The 20,529-nt window shown below is 49.3% G+C and overlaps 2 protein-coding genes across 6 annotated transcripts; both read right to left on the bottom strand.

The window, feature by feature from the left end:
* Window positions 1–3,413: 3,413 nt before the first annotated feature.
* Window positions 3,414–5,070, bottom strand: LOC120905528 (phosphoglycolate phosphatase 2). Its single transcript, XM_040316386.1, has 2 exons — window positions 4,437–5,070; window positions 3,414–4,361 (listed from the first exon to the last, which is right to left on the bottom strand). The coding sequence occupies exons 1-2, from the start codon at window positions 4,534–4,536 to the stop codon at window positions 3,532–3,534; spliced, it is 930 nt and encodes a 309-aa protein (XP_040172320.1). The 5' UTR covers window positions 4,537–5,070; the 3' UTR covers window positions 3,414–3,531.
* A 254-nt stretch (window positions 5,071–5,324) lies between these two features.
* Window positions 5,325–20,268, bottom strand: LOC120905527 (anoctamin-2). 5 transcript variants are annotated; one of them, XM_040316381.1, is made up of 7 exons: window positions 20,082–20,268; window positions 13,392–13,984; window positions 7,665–8,631; window positions 7,355–7,587; window positions 6,653–7,280; window positions 6,381–6,586; window positions 5,325–6,304 (listed from the first exon to the last, which is right to left on the bottom strand). In XM_040316381.1, exons 2-7 carry the CDS (start codon window positions 13,740–13,742, stop codon window positions 5,672–5,674), a joined length of 3,018 nt encoding a protein of 1,005 aa, XP_040172315.1. In that variant the 5' UTR covers window positions 13,743–13,984; window positions 20,082–20,268; the 3' UTR covers window positions 5,325–5,671. The 5 variants fall into 5 exon arrangements, with proteins under 5 accessions (XP_040172315.1, XP_040172314.1, XP_040172316.1 ...); XM_040316380.1 differs by lacking the exon at window positions 20,082–20,268 and adding an exon at window positions 15,577–16,306; XM_040316382.1 differs by lacking the exons at window positions 13,392–13,984; window positions 20,082–20,268 and adding an exon at window positions 11,075–13,213.
* Window positions 20,269–20,529: the final 261 nt, after the last annotated feature.

The following is a 20,529-nucleotide window of genomic DNA, read 5'->3' on the forward strand; positions in this document are numbered from 1 at the left end:
CGGCTTAACCCTCGGCGGCTGGCGCCGGACCGATGATCCTTGGCAGAAGCACGCTCAGTTGTCGCCCAACTGCCCTTACATAGAAAATGAACCGATCGTCGCTACCGAGTCCAGTCCATCCCAGCCGGAGCCATCAGGCGCAGGCGCAGCCCAGCCCGCAGGGAATCGGTCCGGACAGACTTCAGCCTTACTGTGCAAAATATGCATGGACCGGGAGGCGAACGCGCTCCTGATACCGTGTCGCCATCTATGTAAGCAATTCACGCTGGAGTATGCGTTGTTGAATATTAACTTTGATTCTTTTTTTTTTTTTTTGTTTTGTTTTTAAGTGTGCTGCAGGGAATGTGGGCTACAATTGGACAGCTGTCCCGTGTGCCGACGAAGGGTTATAATATTGGTTTTGATAAATGTGTGCTGAATAATGCCTTTTTACGGTACATTTTTCATTTGCGCGAATCAGTGTGCAGTGTTCTACGGACCAAGGCTAAGGCACTTTTTGCGTATGATCTGAAGTAGGTATTTCATGTTACGGGCAGATGGGAGGCACATGGCACAAGCACGAGATAATCATCGTGCCAAATTTGGATGCAATTTCACGCACGACGTAGTGTAAAAAACAACCTCATTCAGATTCCAATTCGATTCGAGCGACAGACAAATCCGTTGCCAGTGCCAGTCTTGCGACTTTTTTTTATATATTCATTATTACTACTATATTTATGATATTATGAGTATTAAAATATTAAGTTACAACTCAACCAAGCAAACACGGGAAACATACCCTGAAACCACAGCCAATTCGGTATTATAATGTGATGAAGCGAAGAACCAAAACAATTTCAAATAATTACACAAAACAACGTAAAGGTTAAGGCAGTCGTACCGTAACAGTGTAATGTATAACAGAATGCCATTGACAGAAAATGTTAGCTTCACCGCTCTCTGACCGCCCAGATAAACTTTGCCATCCGCACAGATTAGCTGTGACAAGTACTAGTACAAGTTAAGTGCCTCTACATATTGTTAAGATTTAATACGATTGTTCTTATTGCTATCAAGATCGAGAAACACCATAACGTCCGTTTGCTGCTATTTGTCTGAAAGTTATACATTATGCTTCGCACACGAGTGATTTCGGATGCTCGGGGGCAGCGTGTAGTTCGTATCGTAGAAACAGATACTAGTTGTTGAAAATGATATTGCAAACAGCAGCAATAATACCACTTTTTACCACTAATGTGATAGCATGTATAAATATCTAGCATGGCGCGTCAAGAAAACAAAATTCTGGTTCGGCCCTCAGGACTGATGTAAGTTAGTAGACAAACCAAAACATGGTTATAGTTGTGATGCTTTCCAAGCAGATATCTATGTAAGGTCGATATGAAAAGCTCGACAGTATTTAAGTGACAAAACAAAAAAAAAACGAAATAGGAAAAAACAGAATAATTTCAATAACATATCGAAAAGTTTACATCCTTGCTGCGGCACCAATGGTGGTTGGTCCATGAAACGATTCCCATAGAAGGCGAAAGGTAAATCGTTGCATCGCCAGGGACGTTCTTCCCTAGCAATACTTCACTGTCTGGTTAGCAATAAGCAGTGCTGCAAAATGTCACTAACAATGTCATAAAAAAATCTGACTGAAACAAAATCCATATCAACGTCACGTACTCAATTGTGATAATCAGAGGTGATACTCAGAACGGTTGGTGTGACTAATACATGCTCATGACATGTTTGCGACCATCACTTGGTCAGTCACTATGTCATGACTTTTTTTTTGCTGTGATCAGTTTTACAAAATGTCACTGACATAGTCATGACAATGATCAGAGGCGAGCCTCTAACAGTTGGTGCGACCAACACATGCTAAATGTAAACTAAATGTCAACAAGCATGTGATTGATTCTGCAACTGTTTGAGTATCGTCACTGATCATCTCAGTTGTGTAAGTGATCTGATTTGAGCTTCATTTCAGTCATGAGTGTTGATGACTGAAACAGTGGCATTTAGCAGCACTGTTCTTCTTCTTCTTTGGCACAACAACCGCTGTCGGTCAAGGCCTGCCTGTACCCACTAGTGAAGTGAGCTTGGCTTTCAGTGACTTTTCACGTTACCACAGCAGGATAGCCAGTCCTACGTATGGGGGCACGGTCTATTCGGGGCTTGAACCCATGACGGGCATGTTGTTACGTCGTACGAGTTGACGACTGTACCACCAGACCGGCAGCACTGTTCACAGCCAGAATAAATCATGATTAGGCTTGCGCCGACATTAAGCTAAGCTTGTCAGTCAGAGTACCGCGTTGGTCTCATAAATTCACATGTCGTGTTCAGCATATCATGACGCACGTTTATTGACTATCAGCAATGAGCATCAAGCTACCACGTACCACATATGTTCATTGTTTTCGTTGGGGAAAATCTCGTGATACCCATGACATTTTGCAGCACTGGCAATAAGTCTATAAGATATTGGAAAAATAAATTATTTTTTATTTTATTTTAAAACGTACTTCAACAACTTAGCATACAATGATAGAAGCGGTCATTTTACAGTTTGCAACATTCTCACGAAAAAGACTTAATGCAAAAATAGGCACAGTGAATTCTCGCCAAGGTTTAATGCATTTAATTCATTATGTTACCATGTTTTATAGTTTCAATACAGTGGAGCGTCGTTCATCCGGGCTCATCGGAACTTGACCCCACCCGGATATGCGAAAACACGGATAATGAGTCAATTAATATATTTAAGCACAAATTCTTGATTTTTGTTTGAAAATTATTTTATTTTTTAATATAAATTAGCAAATTTTTATAGCCTTGACGTTTTTTTCCAATTAGATTATTTGAAATTTGCCATGAATTATAGTGTTTTTTGTTTTGCACAATGTTCTCTGATAACCGTTTTTTTTCAAATATCCTCCTCAGAACGCAATGTCACCTTTGTATTGAACTGTCATTTCTCAACAGCACGGATAAACGAATAGCCGGATAAAAGGTACCCGGATAAACGGCGCTCCACTGTTATTGGAAAATTAAATTTACTTTCTTACGGTGTACGATAAGCCATGTTTTGATTTAAATTTAATGAAATATAGCAAAAAATATAATTTCACTTTCACTTTCATTCGATCTACGATCCGGGCATTAGAGGGACTTCACTGGGCTCCGTGGCTGGTTATTTAATTATTTACAGTATTATCAAAACATCTAGGAGAGAATCGAAACCCGTCCTACAAGAGAACCGTTCATGGTTGAATTATAAATTAATATAAAAACGTTATACTCCACTATGTTAAACTTAATTTCAAGATCTACCGTCCAATTAAACGTATCATTAAACATGCTTCTAATTTATACCGCGAGCATTAAATTGTTATTTATGAAAGAAACCCAATCGAAACTTGCAATGGAAACGTCTCCTTCAAAAGCTTCTTTTTATTATCATTAGAAAAACTTCAACTATCCAGCAGTACATAGAATGGTTCTTTAAATGTTCCCTACCCTATATAGGGCAGAGCATTAGTCGTCGATTCGTTCAAACAGTCGAACCAAATCCGCCACACTGTCCGCATGGTAGTCCGGCTCGTCGAGCGAGTTGGCAGCCTGCTCCATCTGCTCCTGCGTGGTACCGCCCGACAGCACCAGCAGCTTCTGGAAACCGCACAGCGCCCCGAACCGCATGTCCTGCGCGAGCATATCGCCCACGAGCAGCGTACGGCCCGGACACTCCAGCCCGTACTCCTGCACCACACCGGCCCGCAGCTGGTAGCCGGGCTTGCCGAGCAGTACCGCCCGCCTACCGACCGCCCGCTCCAGCATCTCCACGAACCAGCCCGGCCCAATGATCTCGCAGCCGTCCCGCACGTGGATCGTCTTGTCGGACGCACCGGCTATAAGCAAACAGTCGGCACGGCGCCGCAGATACATCTCCGCCCGCATCAGCTTCGGATAGTTGGCGTTAAAGTCAACGTCGACGATGACGGCTCGCACGGGTGCATCGTCGTGCACGGTCGCAATGATCTCCCGGAAGGACTCGGGCAACGGTTGGTGCGGACCGTCGATTAGCTGGTAGCCGGCCTCCCGCAAGCTGCCCTTGAACTGTTCCGTGCCGAGACAGTAGATCAAACCTTCGAACTGGCGCGCCCGGAGATACTGGACGATGGAGCGGGCCGGATGTACGATGTCCGACTCCTGCACGTCCAGGCCCAGTGCGAGCAGCTGCTGCCGGTAGCTCGCGAACGGCCGCACACTGTTGTTAGTGATGAACTTGACGCGCTTGCCGTGCGTCTGAAGCAGCTGCAGGGCTTTGTCAGCGCCCGGGATGGCGTCGAACACGGTCCAGAGGACACCTGGCGGAAGGAGACTGCGGTTTAGCGGATTTTCTGTGCTGCTAAGTTACCCATCGATACTTGACGACGCCGTACCATCGCAATCGAGCAGAACAGTGTCGAACGAGTCGATAAAGTGGCGAGCCTGCTCCTGGGAGAGCTGCAAGATGTGCCTGCTGCCCGGTGACTTGGCCATGCTCTGCTGTATCCGGGCGAACGGTTTGATCGTTACTAACGGTGGGCCGACCCAAGCGATGCTCTATTTGTAGCCAATTGATCTCTCCCTAATCAACCTTCATTGGTACGCTAATCCGCCGTGATTGAGCGAGCGCAACCACCGTGAGGTATCGAATTTCTCGTCCCCCAACCCTTCCAGTGGTTTGGGCTAGCGATGGCAGACTGTAGTCAGAGTGGAACGTATCCACGGTATCGAACCAGCTACGGGTATGGTAAATTCAATTCCGAGTCGGGCGAATTTGGAACCGCCAAAACTAACGCCCGTAGTTAGAGCCGCCCGATGTCTAAATCGTTGGGATTTGGAGTAGTCTCGAGTCGAAGATATCTGGAATCAGATTTATCTGGAATTAGACACGTCTGAAGTTGAAGTCAGAATCATCCGGAGTCGAAGTCGCACTTGGATTTATCTGAAATCAGAGTCGAAATTATTTGAGGTCAGAGCCGTCCGGAATCAATCGTAGCAGTCCATAGTTGGAGTTATCCGGAACAGGATTCATCCGGAGACGAAGTCATCCAAAGTCAAAGTCGTCCGGAGTTGGAGTTGGAGTTAGTTTAGGAGCCATCTGGAGTCAAAATCACCCGTAGTTGGAGTCGCCCCATTCTGCCCAGCCGCCTCCGAATAATGCTATTCGAACATACCTCCCATAGTCGGTTCCAACATTGTTGAAGGCGACGTCGGATTTTGTCAACCTTACCCATCACTATTTTGGACATAAGGGCCGTTTCGGTTAAGCATCAAGCAACTCGTTGTGTGTGTTTTTTTTTATCAATTATTTACAGATATTTTAATTTGTTCTTCAAAAAATTGTTTCACTTCTATCGAGAAAGTTGCCGGCGGCCTGCGGCAGGCATACCACTTTTGCAAGGGGTAAAGAGGCACTGCACGCAGATAAATACGTGCTCGAGATGAGGTTAGGCGTCGTTAAGGAGGTCAGGCGTTACGAATAAAAACAGAAACATAAAACAATAATAAACCAGCAAGCTCCGTGTCGTTAGGTAACTGCACCACACCGGCGCATGTGCGTAATTTGATCGCGAATTGGCTTTGCTCCTGAACGTTGTGTGCTCACCGTGTGCTCCTAGAGCCTCCTGCCCTACACCCGCGACGTCACTATGCCGTACGCGGCGTACGGTTCGCAGTCATCAGTCTGCATCCGCAGCGGGTACTCGTTGTCGTCCGCAATCGAGCCGTAGTTAGCCTTCTCGTCGTCCGGGCTGCTGTCCTCCGACGCGACACACCCGTTCTGCGCGTACCGGGAGCCGGCGACACTACCGCCAGCACCACCGCACCCACCCGTCCCGGACAGGGCCATCTTCAGCTTTTCCTGCTCGATGATGTACTCGTTCGTGAGGTACTGTTCGCGCTTGATCTGATCCTGCAGCTTGGTCGGCACGTCCGGTATCGCCCACGCCACCACAATCTGCACGAAGCTGACGAGGTTCTGGTAGATCACGACGAACGTGAGCCGGATCGCCAGTATCTGCCAGTAGATCGAGGGCCGCTTGTACGGGCGCGGATCGTCCGGCGGGTTCCGGTACTCCGAGTACCGGCAGATGGTAATGTTCGAGAAGGTGCTGTTCTCTGGCGCCGCATTCGCCTCGAAGTGCGACACGTTGAAGTAGGCGAGCGTGTGGTTCACGAAGCCCTCGTCCGTGCCGGTCGGGTTGACGACGTTCATGTACATTAGGCGGGGTATAAAGTTGGAGGAAAATGCGATGATAAAGGCCTGCAGGAAAGGAAGCGGGAAGCGCTTAGAGAACAGAGCTTTTATGCAACAGAACTAGCATAAAAAAAGGACTTACACTCGATATGACGGCCACCTTGCCGACCACGTGCATGATGTTGTACCAGATGCCAAGATCGCGGACGCGCTGCGGCACGGCCCGCTTGTAGTAGAGTAGGAACTTTTTCGCGTCCAGCCGCGTTTCGAACACGTTGTTCAGCAGCGCAAAAAAGGGCGCCAGCGGAAATGCCACTACGAAGATCGTGATGAAGCCGTACTGTATGACTGCAACAGGATGACAACAAAGAGTTCAGGTCATCTGCATTCCAAAACCAACCCTCCTCAGCTTACCCATCTTCAGATACTCGTTGAACAGGCTGCGATCGTGCCAGTTGATGAGGTTAAAGTCTTTGGTCCACTGGTTGCAGCAGATCAGCCGCTCGCCGTTCTCGGCACTGCCCGCATCGATACCCAGCACGCTCCGGAACTCCTTGAACTTCTGCACCAGGAACGGTATCAGTATCTCCGTGATGGCACCGATCGCCTGCTTGCCCACCATGATGATCGCGAGCTGTATGCACAGCTCCATCAGGCAGCCGCCCGGGCTGCACTCCTCCTGCCGCAGGTGCAGTATCCGGTTGTACTTGGCCGGATAGCCCGGGAACTTGCCCTTCATGAACGCGATGTAGAAGATCGAGCTGTAGTAGTTGACGAACTCAAACAGGTAGATCTTCAGGTTGAGGCTCTCGTTGTACTCGGTCTGGGTGCGCCGGTACTCCACGTTCGTCATGTACTCCGCCACGTACTGGTAGGCGTACGTGAGCGCGGTCGAGGCGAGCAGATTGATGGCGGCGGTCGTCGCCGGAAAGATGATCAGCTTGCCCGACACCGACCCACCGTCGCCGTAGATGTTTTTCGAGGTCATCAGCGACATCCGGTACACGACGATACCGAAGACGGCCGCTATCGTAAGTAAAATCTGCAAACGAGAACCACCGGAAAAAAGGGGGCTTCACAAGCTGCACTACTACGGTATAGCGACCAGATACATACAAATAGGAAGATCACAGAGTAACTGTAGAGGAAGCTGGGGAACTTTTTCGTCCAGAACGGTGGCGACGGTTCCTGCGCACCGGTGGCAATGTTGAACATCATCTTCTTGATGTTCTTCAGCCGGGACAGGTACTGTGGGCGTGGCGGCTCCGCCAGCGAGCAGTACTCGGTGATGCCCCAGCGATGCTGAATGCGGGACGAGTAGCGTTTCCACATCTCCAGGTATAGGGTCGCTTTTTTGAGGGAGAAATAGTTAAAATAAAAGAGCGATTAGGACCAGCGATACAGTCACCATCACCAGCCAACCTACCCCACACGGACATAAAGATCGAGAACACGATCGTCATCTCGTTGTCGAAGATGTGCGCCAGCTTCGAGATGTTGCAGGTCGTCCGCAGGTACCAGTAGTCGCAGTACTTGTCACACTGCGGGCACATGATCGTCCCGTTGTCGTCGCAAATCTCCTGACTGATACGATTCGCCGGGTACGTCAGCAGCCCGTAAAAGAAGCATATCAGCCCGACCACCGACGCCGGTATCAGCATGTGCGTGTAGAACCCGAGCCACGCAAAGTACATCGCAATCTTCACGCCAAAGTACTCCTTGATGTGGTCGAGCGGCTGGTGCTTGATCCACTTGCTGATCGAGGCCCACTCCTCCAGCAGCAACGCGCGCTGGCAGCTCGACCGCAGATCGGTGCAGCCGTCGTGCAGTGGATACGCGTCGAGGTACACCTGGTCCTCCATCAGCCGCCGGATGCCGATGTCCTTCTTCTCCTCGACCGCCTCGCTAAAGTACGTCCGCTCGAGTATGAAGTGGGCGACCGCGATCCGTATGCTGGGCGTGAAAAAGTTCTGCTCCCGGTCGTCGAACAGGTACGGCTTGTCGCGCGAGTACTCGTACATCAGCCGGTACTCGGGCGGCGCGAACTTTTGCCTGTCGATGATGACAAAGTTAAAGAGGGGCCGCCGGAACAGCCGCACCAGCGTGCTCTGGATGCTGAAGTCGCGCATTATGATCTTGTCCTGGTTCTCCAGCTTCTTCATCGGCATCTGCATCTTCATGATCTCGCAGTAGTGCGACAGCACGTTCGCCGGCACGTGGATCTTGACGAAATGGATGCGCTGGCAGTTTTCCGTCTCGATCTGGAGGCCCTCGCTCTCGAGATTCCGCTGGTAGATGGCGCGCCGCTGCTTCGCCTCCGCATTCTCGTCCTCGCCGTTGAACGCGAGCACGTAGTCGACGATGCGCCGCTGGTCCTGGAAGTACTTCCATGTCTGTCCCCGTCGACATTGTAGTGCCATATTGGGTTGTTGTTTTTTTGTTTTTTCGTGGACCGAGAGTAAAGAAAGAATATCACATTAGCACGTTGAACAATCCCGTGCAACCGATTGCGTGAGAGTTTTAAACAGCTAGGGTTACCGCCAAACGGAAAAAAAAGTTAGTACATTTGCAGAAAATGCATGCGCTTCGTCACACCCTGCCGTTAGTTTAGTTTAGGCCGCTGCGTCAGACTTTTCTGAGATGATACCGTTTGTTAACGGCTTAGTGTTAGAATGGGAGAAAAAGAGGGACTGAAAACAACCGCCAGCTATTGTGCTGATAGCTGACCGAACAATTGAGTGTACTGTGGACTCCAAGAAGCCGTCTCGTAAGAGTCCAGTTAAAAGACGGACCTCATTGGATCTCGTTTGGACAGGCCTTTCTTGATAGAATAGCCAGAATAGACCATTTATCACAAGTGTTCAAGCATTTAGCAACAGGCAAGCAATAGCACACACACACACGCATACACACACACATCGTCTCCATAAAAATACGATTCTTATGACTTCCTGGGACGGATCACTTCTTATCATGACCTCAACCTACTCGTCTCGGCCGAACATTCGCGCGGATATGGATAGAATGGAGTGCAGCAAAACGGACCGGTATGCGGCGACTCGTTGTGGCTGTCGTCGTCACACATATGTGGTTAGAAGACCTCCCTTCCTCCCCTTATTCCCCCCCAACATCCCCCAAATAAAGGCGAATGGTTGATGAAGTTGGATCGGCTGTTCCACTGGCAGCTGTCGCGATGGTGGTTGTTAAAGTTTGCAAACGAAACGTTCAAGCGAAAGATCTTCACTGATGCGTGCAAACACATAAGCACACATACACACACAAACACAAACACACACACACACACACACACACACAGACACACATGCGTGCGCGCAAACCGATGGTGGTTTGTGCGGGTTTTAGTTTTTTTTGTTCGGTGAATTGGGGTGTTTCTAAAAATAAGCAAAAGCCGATCCGTCCCCGCCAACATCGGGTTGGGACAGTGGTAATGCTGCTGCTGCTGCTGCTGCTGCTGCTACCCTACCCCAGCACAGTGTCCGTGCACTCGACGGCAGATTTTGCACATCGCAAACCGAACCGGGGCGAACCAGCGGGAACCTGCGTCTCCTTTGCTGCCTATCTGCACCTGCAGCCTGATCGTCGTCTTCGTCGTCGCCTCCTGGTGCCGGACCGGATGTGACGGACGTCTGCCTCTGGACACCTTTTGCGAAGAAGCAGCGGTGGTGGTGGTGGTGGTGGTGGTGAAGGGTGGTTGTACGCTCTCAATCAACTAACACGCCAGCCTCGCCTCATGTAGCGCACAAGCGCCCAACGCGACCCAAACGGCAGCCCCAGCGCACTAGGGAGAGCCGGGTTAGGATCATGTTAGGTCGGTTCGTCGTCTCTGCCAGGCGCGCGCGCGCTCACTTCGCGCTGGGCTTGCCAAGGGGTGGGAGGAGGGGGAGGGATCGGTGAAGGGGATATGATTCCGTTTCGCGTACACACCACAAACACCAAACACCAAATACCACACACATAGACCACGCGGTACGGCGGCAATTCTTGACATTGGGCCGCCAGTTGCGCCAGTCTTTCGCTTTTATGTGCCCTGCCCGGGCGCTCTGCCACAACACCGAGAAGCGGTTGAGCTATTAAAACCCGAACACCATCGGACCAGCATCCACACACACACACACATACACATACACGATCGTGTAACAGAGCTAGGGGGGAGGGCGAAGGCACAATCCCGGTAAATTCTAGGACGGAGTGATAAAACCCCAACGCTGTCATACACGCGTCATCATCATCACCATGCATCACCAGCAGGTACAGCTTCCCGGGTTGTCGTCTGACTCACTACACCGGCTACGTGTGAAGGGGAAGATTTGTTGCAGCACAGAATATGGGGTTGGGCAAGTACGCCCGCAGAAACGCTTCAAAAACGCGGATAGTGCGAGAATTATCGGCAAACACCGATAGCGGCTCTGTAGGGATGCTGGCGCCCGGTTCCACTGCGCCATATGTTTGCGTGTTGTCCGCGAACGTGCTAATTAGCCACCATCACCTTGTAACGCAACAAAAAAACGGGCCCCAAAAGCAGAGCAGGGACTCGGCGTTGACTTCGCGGTGCCATTTGAATGCTGTTTGAGAATTGGAAAGCCACACGAGCAGCGGTTTTGATTGATTGAGTGGCTACCGGGAGAGCAGAGGGTAGTAGTAGGTTAGAGCATCGTGCAATTCCCCCTCCTTCCTTTGCACCCATCCCCGCACTGCAAAACACTGCACACCACGCAAGGGATCGCAAGCGCTCTCAGGCTGCTCGCGGCATCCTGGTCACGGCACCGACAACTGCGACCAGCTTGTCACTAAAGCACCACCTCAACACCTGCTCACTTGGGCTCTGTTCGGTGCTGTTGTTGCTGCTGCTGCTGCTGCTGCTGCTGCTGCTGCTGCTAATCCCGCCGGTGGTACGATCGGGTTCGGTTCGGTCTGCGCCTCCGGCTGGCTGTCGGGCACTGTCGTCGTCGTCTCCGCCACCGCCGCTGGCTGATCGTTTCCGTTCACCATTCTCGCACCAGAGCACCAGCGCAATGGATGACACACGGGCGATGTGTGTTGCGCTCGTACCGCACGACCAACACCACACCGCAAGCAACGGCGCGTGTGTGTATGATTCTGCTTCGTCGACGAGCCAAGCAGTTTCAAGCGGACACACAGAGCGGGAGTGTCGCGAGCTGACGGGACGGAGCAGCCGGCCTTAGATTTTCGACACCCCAGAACCCACCCGCCTGCCCGGCCTGGCTCCTACTGACACTCCTGCCCTCACTGCTCCGAAGCACTGCTGTCCTTGGGATGAAATTTTCTTAGCGACTATAATCTCCCCTGCCCAGTGTTTGTGTGCTGTGCGCCCGCTCACGCTCACGAGCTCCCGATTACATCGTGTCTATTATCGCCCTTTCTCTGGGCAGCGGCAGCAAAAGGCGCCACAGATTTTGAGAGATGCTGTGCCGCTCATCTCCCACGTGCTGACACACACACTCACACACACGCACACACACTCGTTTGCTCGCCGCAGGAGAGGATCTTCCACAGCGCCGAACCGTGGACACAGCCGGAGAAGAGGAATCTACTCGTGTACAGAGAGGTCACCTGGGCGGGCAAAATCCGGGAGCGTGCGTGTTGCGGGTCATCAGCAGCGGGAAATCGTGTCCGAGTGTGTTTGCTACTCTTGGTGTGTGTACCACACGCAGAGAAACACCGACGCCAACCTGGCGCGTGAAATGCCGTGCCAAATGCAATCAGAATGAACCAAAAACAACAAAAAAAACACTCTCTGTGACCTTTGCGATAGATGCTTTGCGTGAGGTTTGTATGTGGGTGTGTGTGTGTGTGTAAAAAATAGATAAAGGGAGCAAACGGGACAAGGAAGGGGCTGAGGGGGAGTATTTAAATTAGTAACGAGAAGGCGATGGGTAATCTGACGCACGCGAAATAGAACACATAAATTAATAAATTCAACCCTTATCGTGGGGATTAGAGATTAGTGCCGAGCAGTGGGCCCAACCGCAACCTTTCAAAAACGGAGTAGGGAAAGCGAGAAAGCTAGATGTATACAGCCGACTCCAGAAGGATAGATAGAGGTACAGAGCGCCCTGAGCAAGAGTGAGTGAGTGAGCGAGTGATGGTAGGGACTCAACTCCACACGGAGAGGTACTTCTACGACGCTTTTTAGCAACTCTTATGTGATTCCAATCACTAGTGTAGTGGTGGGAGAATCTACCCAGTTGCTTACTCGAAATTGATTCTAGAATCGGAATCAGTTCTGGAATTGAAATGTACTTGCAAACGATTTACAGGGGTTTCCACGATTTATTGGTTGGCTCTCGTCAATTTTAGGTTGGTTCCCATATTTTTTTGGTGCGTTCTCACGATTTTTTGGCCGATTCCCAAAATTTGTTGGTTCAATTGTATCGATAGCCAATCGGCCGATACCAATAAATTATAGGAACGGGCCAAAAATCTATGGGATACGATGAATGAATCGTGAGACGAGCCCAAAAAATCATGGGAACTGACCAATAAATCGTGGGAAACCCTGTATTCTCTAGGAGATTCCGAGATCGATTCCAGAGTCGATTCCGATTTCAGTTCCGATTTCGATTCCGGAGACGATTCCGATTCCAGAATGGATTCTGGGATTCAATTCCAGGAAAATTCGGACCTAGCCGGAATTGATCAAAGCTACATTTTTCTCATCATTCCTTGACGATTAGCAACTCACTCAGAGCGACCCGCTAGTGCTAGCAGTGAGTTCTGAATCGCAAAAGACTGGTGATCTTCATGAATCTTAAAAGAGTGATGACCTTCATGAATCTTAAAAGAGTGCGTCACCGATTCGAGTCCCAAAAGTCACTCTGCCCACACTGAGTCAACTCTCACTGGAAAGAATCATTAGTCACGAGCCGCTAGTACACAGTGCAATAACAGAGCAAGAGCAGAGGATGTTACCAGCAGGCAGGCCTGCCACCGAGCACCGCGAACAGACAGAAGCCCAGCACACCGTTTGTTTGAGAAAATGTAATCATGATACGTTTACCCTAGACTTCCACTGCGTATAGGTAACTATCTGTTTGGTTCTGTCATGCTCAGAACCGGGCCGATAGTCATTACGGTAAGGTAAGCTAGAGTAACTAGTACTAGCACTAGGCACCTTTTCGTTGTACTCGGTGCTGAGGATGGTCGGCTTCAGGATGCCGCTGATGAAGCCCTTGGCACCGTTGTTGGTCGCGCCCGGCCGCGGCACGTACGGCAGGTTCGCTAGGCCACCGTTCGAGCGCGAGTCGTGCAGCAGCGCCTCGGTCGTCTGCCGCAGCCCGGCACCGTCGTCGCCGAGCCGCCGGTCCGTCGCCGGTCCGGAACCGCTGCCCGAATCGACCGAGCCGAACCGCACGTCCTCCGCCGAATGGTAGACGGTCTGGCGGGACAAGTGCAGCGATTTGCGATTGGTCGCGTCCGAGTAGACGGACACCGCGTCCAGGTAGATGCTGTCCCGCTCGTCCATTCCGTCCGGGGCGTCGGTACTGTCCGCGTCTCCTTCGCCAAAGTCAAAGTACGACCGTGGGTATGATCGCAGCCGGTCCGCCTGCTCAGCGAGGTGCTGCGTTGTACGGTTGTCCCAGCTGCTCCCGGTCGGTTCTATCGCATCCCGAAAGTCGCTCAGATCGCACAGCACATCGTAGCACTCGTCGTCCCGGTACTGGTACTCGGCCGGATCGTCCGGCTCGTCACTGTCCTGGTAGCTCACTGGAAAGAGAAAAGGGGAAATATGCGTAAAACTCGTCTTGAGCAATGTTTTGTCTATTGTAGCCCGCCCCGGTTCCAGAGTTTTTTGTTGCTTGCTTGCAACCCAAGCAACATTTGATATGAATTTTAAGCTGGAACACATCCTAAGAGTTTTTGATGGATGCGCTAAGCGATATAGTTGGAGATATGATTTTTTGAGATTATTCCCAGTTTTCAAGGTTGCAGGATTGTTAAAACGTATTGTGGACATCTATAACTTTGAATTTTAATAATACAAATGTGGTTTAATTGGCTTTTTCCAATAAACTTCCAAAATTGTTAATAAATTTTCTTGACCAACAATTAATATTTGTAAAAGCCCAATCCATGCCGCTTAATCAAGTCGAACTTTATATGTCGAAATAGTCGAATTTCAAACTCCTCCATTCCACATCAATGTAGCATGTAGCTAGGTCTAGTTCGCAACAAACAAATGCAGTCCTAACATTGCCTTAAGACGATTATAAGACGATTAGGAACGCCACGCGGTTTATTATTGCTTGAAAGACTTTGTTGGACGTTTCAAAACATGAATAACATCAACTATGAAGATGCCAACGAAGAACTGATCTGTAGACCCGGGTAAGGTAAATATTCGTGAGAATCTCTTTATAAACCCCATGTCGTGAATGGAAATTTCATCAAACAGACAGCTTAGGTGACCTTACAAAAAATATGCGACATAAATCAACGCCATAAAACAAATCAATACGACAAGCTGCAGATTTGTGACTGTCTTGCAATACATTTTATAGTTTAAAAATAGTACAAAGAGTAGTTTTCCTTAGCTGAGCAGGCTTCCGAGCCTACGAGAGATATGCTATTGTTTGTCAATACCACCACTCTAGTGAAGGGAAAAATGAAGATTTCGTCGGAATCGATTCCGGCTAGCTCCGAAGTTTCCTGGAATTGATTCCGGATAGTAGGTTCGGAATCAGTTTCCATAATCGATTCCGGCATCGGCTCCAGAGTTGGTTCCGGAATCGGTTTCGGAATTGGTTCCGGAATAGGCTCCGGAATTGGCTCCGGAATCGAAATCGGCTCCGGAATCAGAATTCACTCCGGAGTCAAAATCGGCTCCGACATCGGAATTGACTCCGAAATCAGAATTGGCTTCGAAACGGAGTCGGTTTCGGCATCTTCATAGGAATAGGCGTTTGTGTCCAATGATGTTACGTGTTGATAGCGGCAAAGAATCAAAATTTACTTGTTAATTATCTATTCACATGGAGATTCCCGGGCTTATTTCGCTTCCCACACTTCTTATTTCAATTCAAAAACTAATTCTCATTCCGGAGCAAACTCCATTTCTGGAGCCAAGCCTGGTTCCGTTACCGGAGCAAATTGCGATTCCCAGGTTGATGCCGTTTGCGGAGACGATTCTGATTCCGGAGCGGCTCCGTAATCGGATCCGGAACCAACTCCGAAATCGGCTCCGGAACCAACTCCGATTCCGAGCTTCCACCACTAAATAAGACCCTTAGTCGCATCTTCAATATGGTCCTAACTACAATCTACGAACAAACTGGACAAAATGTTACTTGGGAACGTACCTCGCCGATACATGGCCGCCGCCGAGGTGGTTGCAGTCGCCCGCCTTCTATCTGGCACAGTGTAATGAAACTAATCCCTTTGCACGTTGCAACGCTCACCGCGCGACCGTGCGTGGTCGCCAACCCGGCTCTAATCAAGGGCGTACCGCGTTTATCTATGCGCACTTACACACGACCAGTTAACCCCGGTGGCACGACCCGTGCGCTACGATATCAGCAGCGTTTAGGCATCGGCTAATCGGTTCGATAAATCGTGTGTGCAAACAAAAAAAAACCAGAGAAAGTTGCAACCATTCCCCCTGGAAACACTTTGTCCAAGAGGCCCCGCAAAACTTCTAAAGAATCATGTCCAGACTATACCACATTCACTCAAAATCACATCCCGTGTACACCACACCATGGGTTCGCATCGGTCGCTGGCCACTTCCAGGCAGGCCCGCCAGCCCCAGACCAATGGTTAATGTCCGGATGTACTTCAGACTTTTCTAATTTCTTCGCGCACACAGCAAACCCACGTACACTGATCACATACATCCGTCGGCACAGTTAAAGTCCCCAGTCTGCCGTTTCCTTCCACACCCACACACACACACACTCAACACACACACCAACACCCCGCCGGTGCAGTATGTGCAACTACATCTGCCGGCACAACAGAAAACCTTTCCCTACTGCTGGGGCGCAAAAACACGACACGCTCGCGGGGTTGCCTGCGATCATCGACTAACGCGTAGGGGCCGATTAAATTTCCCTACTGCCCTTTCCTGCCTGTGTTTGTTTATTGTTTCACTCAGCTACAGAACTTGCGTATAGGTGTGTGTGGAGTGAAAGAGAGAAGTGTGCACAAGTGTGCACCTGGGGGGATGGAGGGAGTGATTTTGGGCGATACTTTATAAACGTTTTACGCGGTCGGTTGGTTGGTACGTGTTGTTCCTTTTTTTTTTTGTTGTATTCATAATTCATCGAACATATCTCCACCTCAACAACAACAAAAAATGGTTGCAAATGCACTTTGCGGCACTTTCCCATCTCGCACCAGCTCAACGCCACGTGGGTGCCAGAACATATTTGCCCCAGGCAGAAAAATGCGCTACCTTGTGCGCTCGAATGCGTGTGGAAATTGAAAAACAAAAATACGCTCCACACATTTTCCATATGGTTCCGCCCAAGCGGGGTAATGCACACCGCCGTACCAGCGCACATGAAAACGTGTTAATTTCTCCACATTCCGCGGAACCCGTACCTAATGGCGGGAAAACGCGCGTTTCGCGCGAGTTGCGGCAGCCGCGTGCGCGTGAAGGAGATGGAGAGGCGCGCTGATAAACGCATCCATCCTCTTGGGTGGGGGGGGGGGAGTGGGGTGGTAGGCATTATTATGGTTTTGATCGAAATGTTTTGCGTGTGTCGGAGCGTGAGAGGAGGAGGCGATGAAACATCGTGTTGTTGTTGCTGAAGTCTATGTTGGAACCTCTGCATCTCCCTTGCCATGCTGGTTGCAATTGAAGCATAAACGCTCACACGGACATCTATAAAATTCTCTACCAACACACACACACACACACACACACACACAGATGCGAAACACCCAAAATGGGGTGAGAAGAGAAGAGAGAAACAATCAGGCAATCCAGCCGTAGTAGTATATCAATGTCTGCTCCATCAGAATCGGCCACCCTTCGGGCCGAATATCCGGAACGGTTTGGGGGGGGGAAACGGGAGAATGGGCTGAGGCTGTCGCTCATAACCTTCAAAGCGGGCAGGGTGGAAGGGTGCCGGAGCAGGGGTGAGAAACCGGACTGCGAACGGATACGCTCAAATTCAGCTACGCAAATTAGAACACAGAGCGCTACTTGCTGCCAACTGACAGGTGGTTTGATGCTACAAGCTGATTCCAAAGTCGAGCTTTTTTTTCTGTGGATTACCATGCCGGCTCGAAAGTTCTATCCCAGCGCAACGACTAGATTGCTGGAACAGTTTAAAGCATGTTAAGGATCGGTAGATCAGCGCGCTGGAGATAAACGATGGTGGGGAGGCAACTACAGACAGGCTGGTGACGTCACGCTTTGAAGTAATGCAAATTGTTCCATCTATGCCTTATCAGAAGCAATGTTGTTGCGCTTGCTGTTCACGGTTCACTGGAACAGAGGCATGCAGCTGTAATGCTGTTGGCGTATTTGCATCTGCCGGAGACTCTTCTCAACTAGTCGTCTTTTTTCTAGATTAAAAGTTAATTTTATTGTATGAGTAAGACATGTGTAGCCTTGATAGACGTACAGCCGGGAATACAACACTACGCAATAAGATAATTAGTCTTTGTTACGGATGAGCAGTTCCGATAGAATATCCATTTCCAGGTGACCTATATCCGTGACACTGTGTACATTTTTACAACGGCCAGTGATGTGTAAACTTAAACTTTTCGTGGTGAATAGCAACACAGTCAGCTTAATTAGCCAGTTACATTGAGATCTCATTTTAACTCTACATGCTCATTGGAGCTTCGCGCACTCAACGTAGCTCCATAGGTGCGTTCTGTGGACGTTTTGACCAAAACTTTAGATCGCGGAGCTTCAAGATCTTCTACGAACTCGGATCTTCAGGATTCTATCTCTGGAGAGTCGTATCTATGAACAGTCGGTCACAGTAAAAGACGAATTAAGCCATTCGATCCTCATTATCTGTAAAGTTAAACGATCTTTATGTTCGAATTTGAGACTGCAGGCAGAAAGCATTATGTGAGTGTCCTGGAAGTGGAATATCCATGTCAGTGCGACGAGAAGGAGTGTCGCTTACGCAGATCTGACCATAAGGCAATTCTGATTACCCATATCATCAAAAATGTTCAGACAGATGGAGGCATTGACTAACTTATTGACATTGACTAATATAAAGTAAATAAGTAGATAGTGTTGTAGCGCCAAATGCCAAAGAAGATATCATTAAACTCATATGCTTATCAAAATCTATGTTGAAAAAACAGACCGTATTCGTTATGTATTTATTTTCAATTATCACGGTCGCTCCGTTTCATATGATGCGAACAAGGTTCAAGGCTATAGTTATTGCCTTTTGATGAATCATTCTTACGCACGATTAGAAATCGACAAAAAACTCTATAGTGTGTCAAGGTGTCCAAAAACATCCTCATTATTAGGATTGTAGAACTATATATTTTTGGGTCACTTTTGCAGTTCCTATTACCCCAAGTATTCAAGATTCCCTTTCAACCAAAATGTTGGACACACTTGTTACAAGTTTACCTTATTGATTTGTCCCTTATAGCCCTTATTGACCTTATAGCATCTTACTCTCCCAAAACGCGTAGTTTTCCAATGTCTAGTTTTGCTTCCTAACACTCTGATGTACTTCCGAAAGGGTCCCCATATCTTCAAATCTTGAACTTTGATACCATCAGTAGCAGTAACGATATAAAAAAAACCACCAAAGATACATGTTGCCATTCCCTGCCTTGCCAAGCCCGAATGTGGGACACCCTGCCCTCCTTCCCCTCGCGTGGTGCTAGAGTATACGAGGTGGTAGATTGCAACCAAAAAAAAAAACCCCCCAAAAAGGCGCACTCCACGAGAGCGATTTTGCGCAGCGTTTTGGAGCCTGCAGACGGGCGGCGGCATGGAATGGGGTCAGATATCGGGCCAAAACAGAGGCAGGGGGGGGGGGGAGTTGTCGATGAATCCGGAGCGTGTGTAATCAATAACGGGACGAGGTGCTAACGGGACAGAGCGTGTGCCAAAAAAAAAAAACTCAATGTAGCAACTTCAAATTCGCTCAACAACTTGACCCCTTCCCACCAGCTCCAACCAACCCTGGCCAGAAGGGGGTGGGTTTGGAGCGTACGATATGTGTGCAAAAATGGCGAGCAGCGTGTTTAGCTCTACGCCTCATGACTCTCCCTACCTTGCAGGGTTTGAGACGATCCGACCTTTCCGGTGTTTGTGGCCGTAGGCGCCAGTCGGGTCGCGCTAAAGGGAGTGTTTGTTTCGTATGCGCCGCCAACCGAGACAACCAAGCGCTGTTGGGTACTTTTGTTTAAACTGCTGGTTTTATTTCATTCCGGGTTATTTCTTCTTTTTTTTGCCATTCCTCACGGAATTTCCGGCCTCCGTGGGGTAGTTTACTGTCTGAATTAACACACACAAACACACACGAGCATTAAGTTAATGAGAAAAAAACGATGAGAAATCATCCAGAGGTGACATCACCATCCCGCCCGGTGGAGTTGGGATGTGGCATCAAACAGCAATTGACGTACGCAAATCGGTTTTCTTTTTGCTCTTTTTGCAACCTGCGCAAGAAATCGCGGATTCTGGTTTCTTTTTCTTTTTTGCTGCCGAACTTACATCGTCTTGGATATTGGTAAGACAGCCACTGTTACAGGGTTTTACATCTGGCGCTTCGCTATCGCTTTATTATTTGTTTGCAGAGTGAGCCATCCGGAACTTCCGGGACTGGCAGAGATGCCGATTTCCCTACACCTTGAGACCTACCTGAGCTGTCGGCCTGGCGTTTGCTGATTGGTGGTAATTTGGACCGTCCTCTGCGTCCAGATCGTTGATTGATGGAGTGGTCGCCGCTACCACACGGGACACACAAGGGGTAATCAGAGGGCAGAGGGCACACACAAACACACGCACGCACACACACACCAAAACACAGAACACCAATCACTTTATCTCAAACACTCAGGGCTGCAGCAGGGTAAAGAGTGGAGAGAGAGAGAGAGAGCTTGTGTGTGAGGGTACGGAGCCCGCTCGCGATAAGGCACCCAATCGGCGATGATAAAGATCCGGACCGCGGGCGTCCGATTATCTCGACGGTGTGCGGTTGATAGCGAGTCAGAAGGCGCACAGCGAACAGTCATCTGTTGACGGCCTTGCCTGAAACGTCACGCGAATGGAAGGGAGCGCATTCCAGCTCTCCGGGGTCCGGTTTTTT

This window comes from Anopheles arabiensis, chromosome X (genome assembly GCF_016920715.1).
Source record: "Anopheles arabiensis isolate DONGOLA chromosome X, AaraD3, whole genome shotgun sequence".
Taxonomy (NCBI): Eukaryota; Metazoa; Arthropoda; class Insecta; order Diptera; family Culicidae; genus Anopheles; species Anopheles arabiensis.

What these genes read in the sequence shown, in the direction of transcription:
- LOC120905528 (XM_040316386.1), bottom strand. Translation starts at nt 4,536, where the DNA reads ATGGCCAAGTCACCGGGCAGCAGGCACATCTTGCAGCTCTCCCAGGAG. An exon ending in TGTTCTGCTCGATTGCGATG is followed by an intron (nt 4,362 to 4,436) that starts GTACGGCGTCGT and finishes TCCTTCCGCCAG; the next exon opens with GTGTCCTCTGGACCGTGTTC.
- LOC120905527 (XM_040316380.1), bottom strand. An exon ending in GCACCGAGTACAACGAAAAG is followed by an intron (nt 8,632 to 13,391) that starts GTGCCTAGTGCT and finishes CGACGGGGACAG; the next exon opens with ACATGGAAGTACTTCCAGGA. An exon ending in GATCTTTATGTCCGTGTGGG is followed by an intron (nt 7,588 to 7,664) that starts GTAGGTTGGCTG and finishes CCCTCAAAAAAG; the next exon opens with CGACCCTATACCTGGAGATG.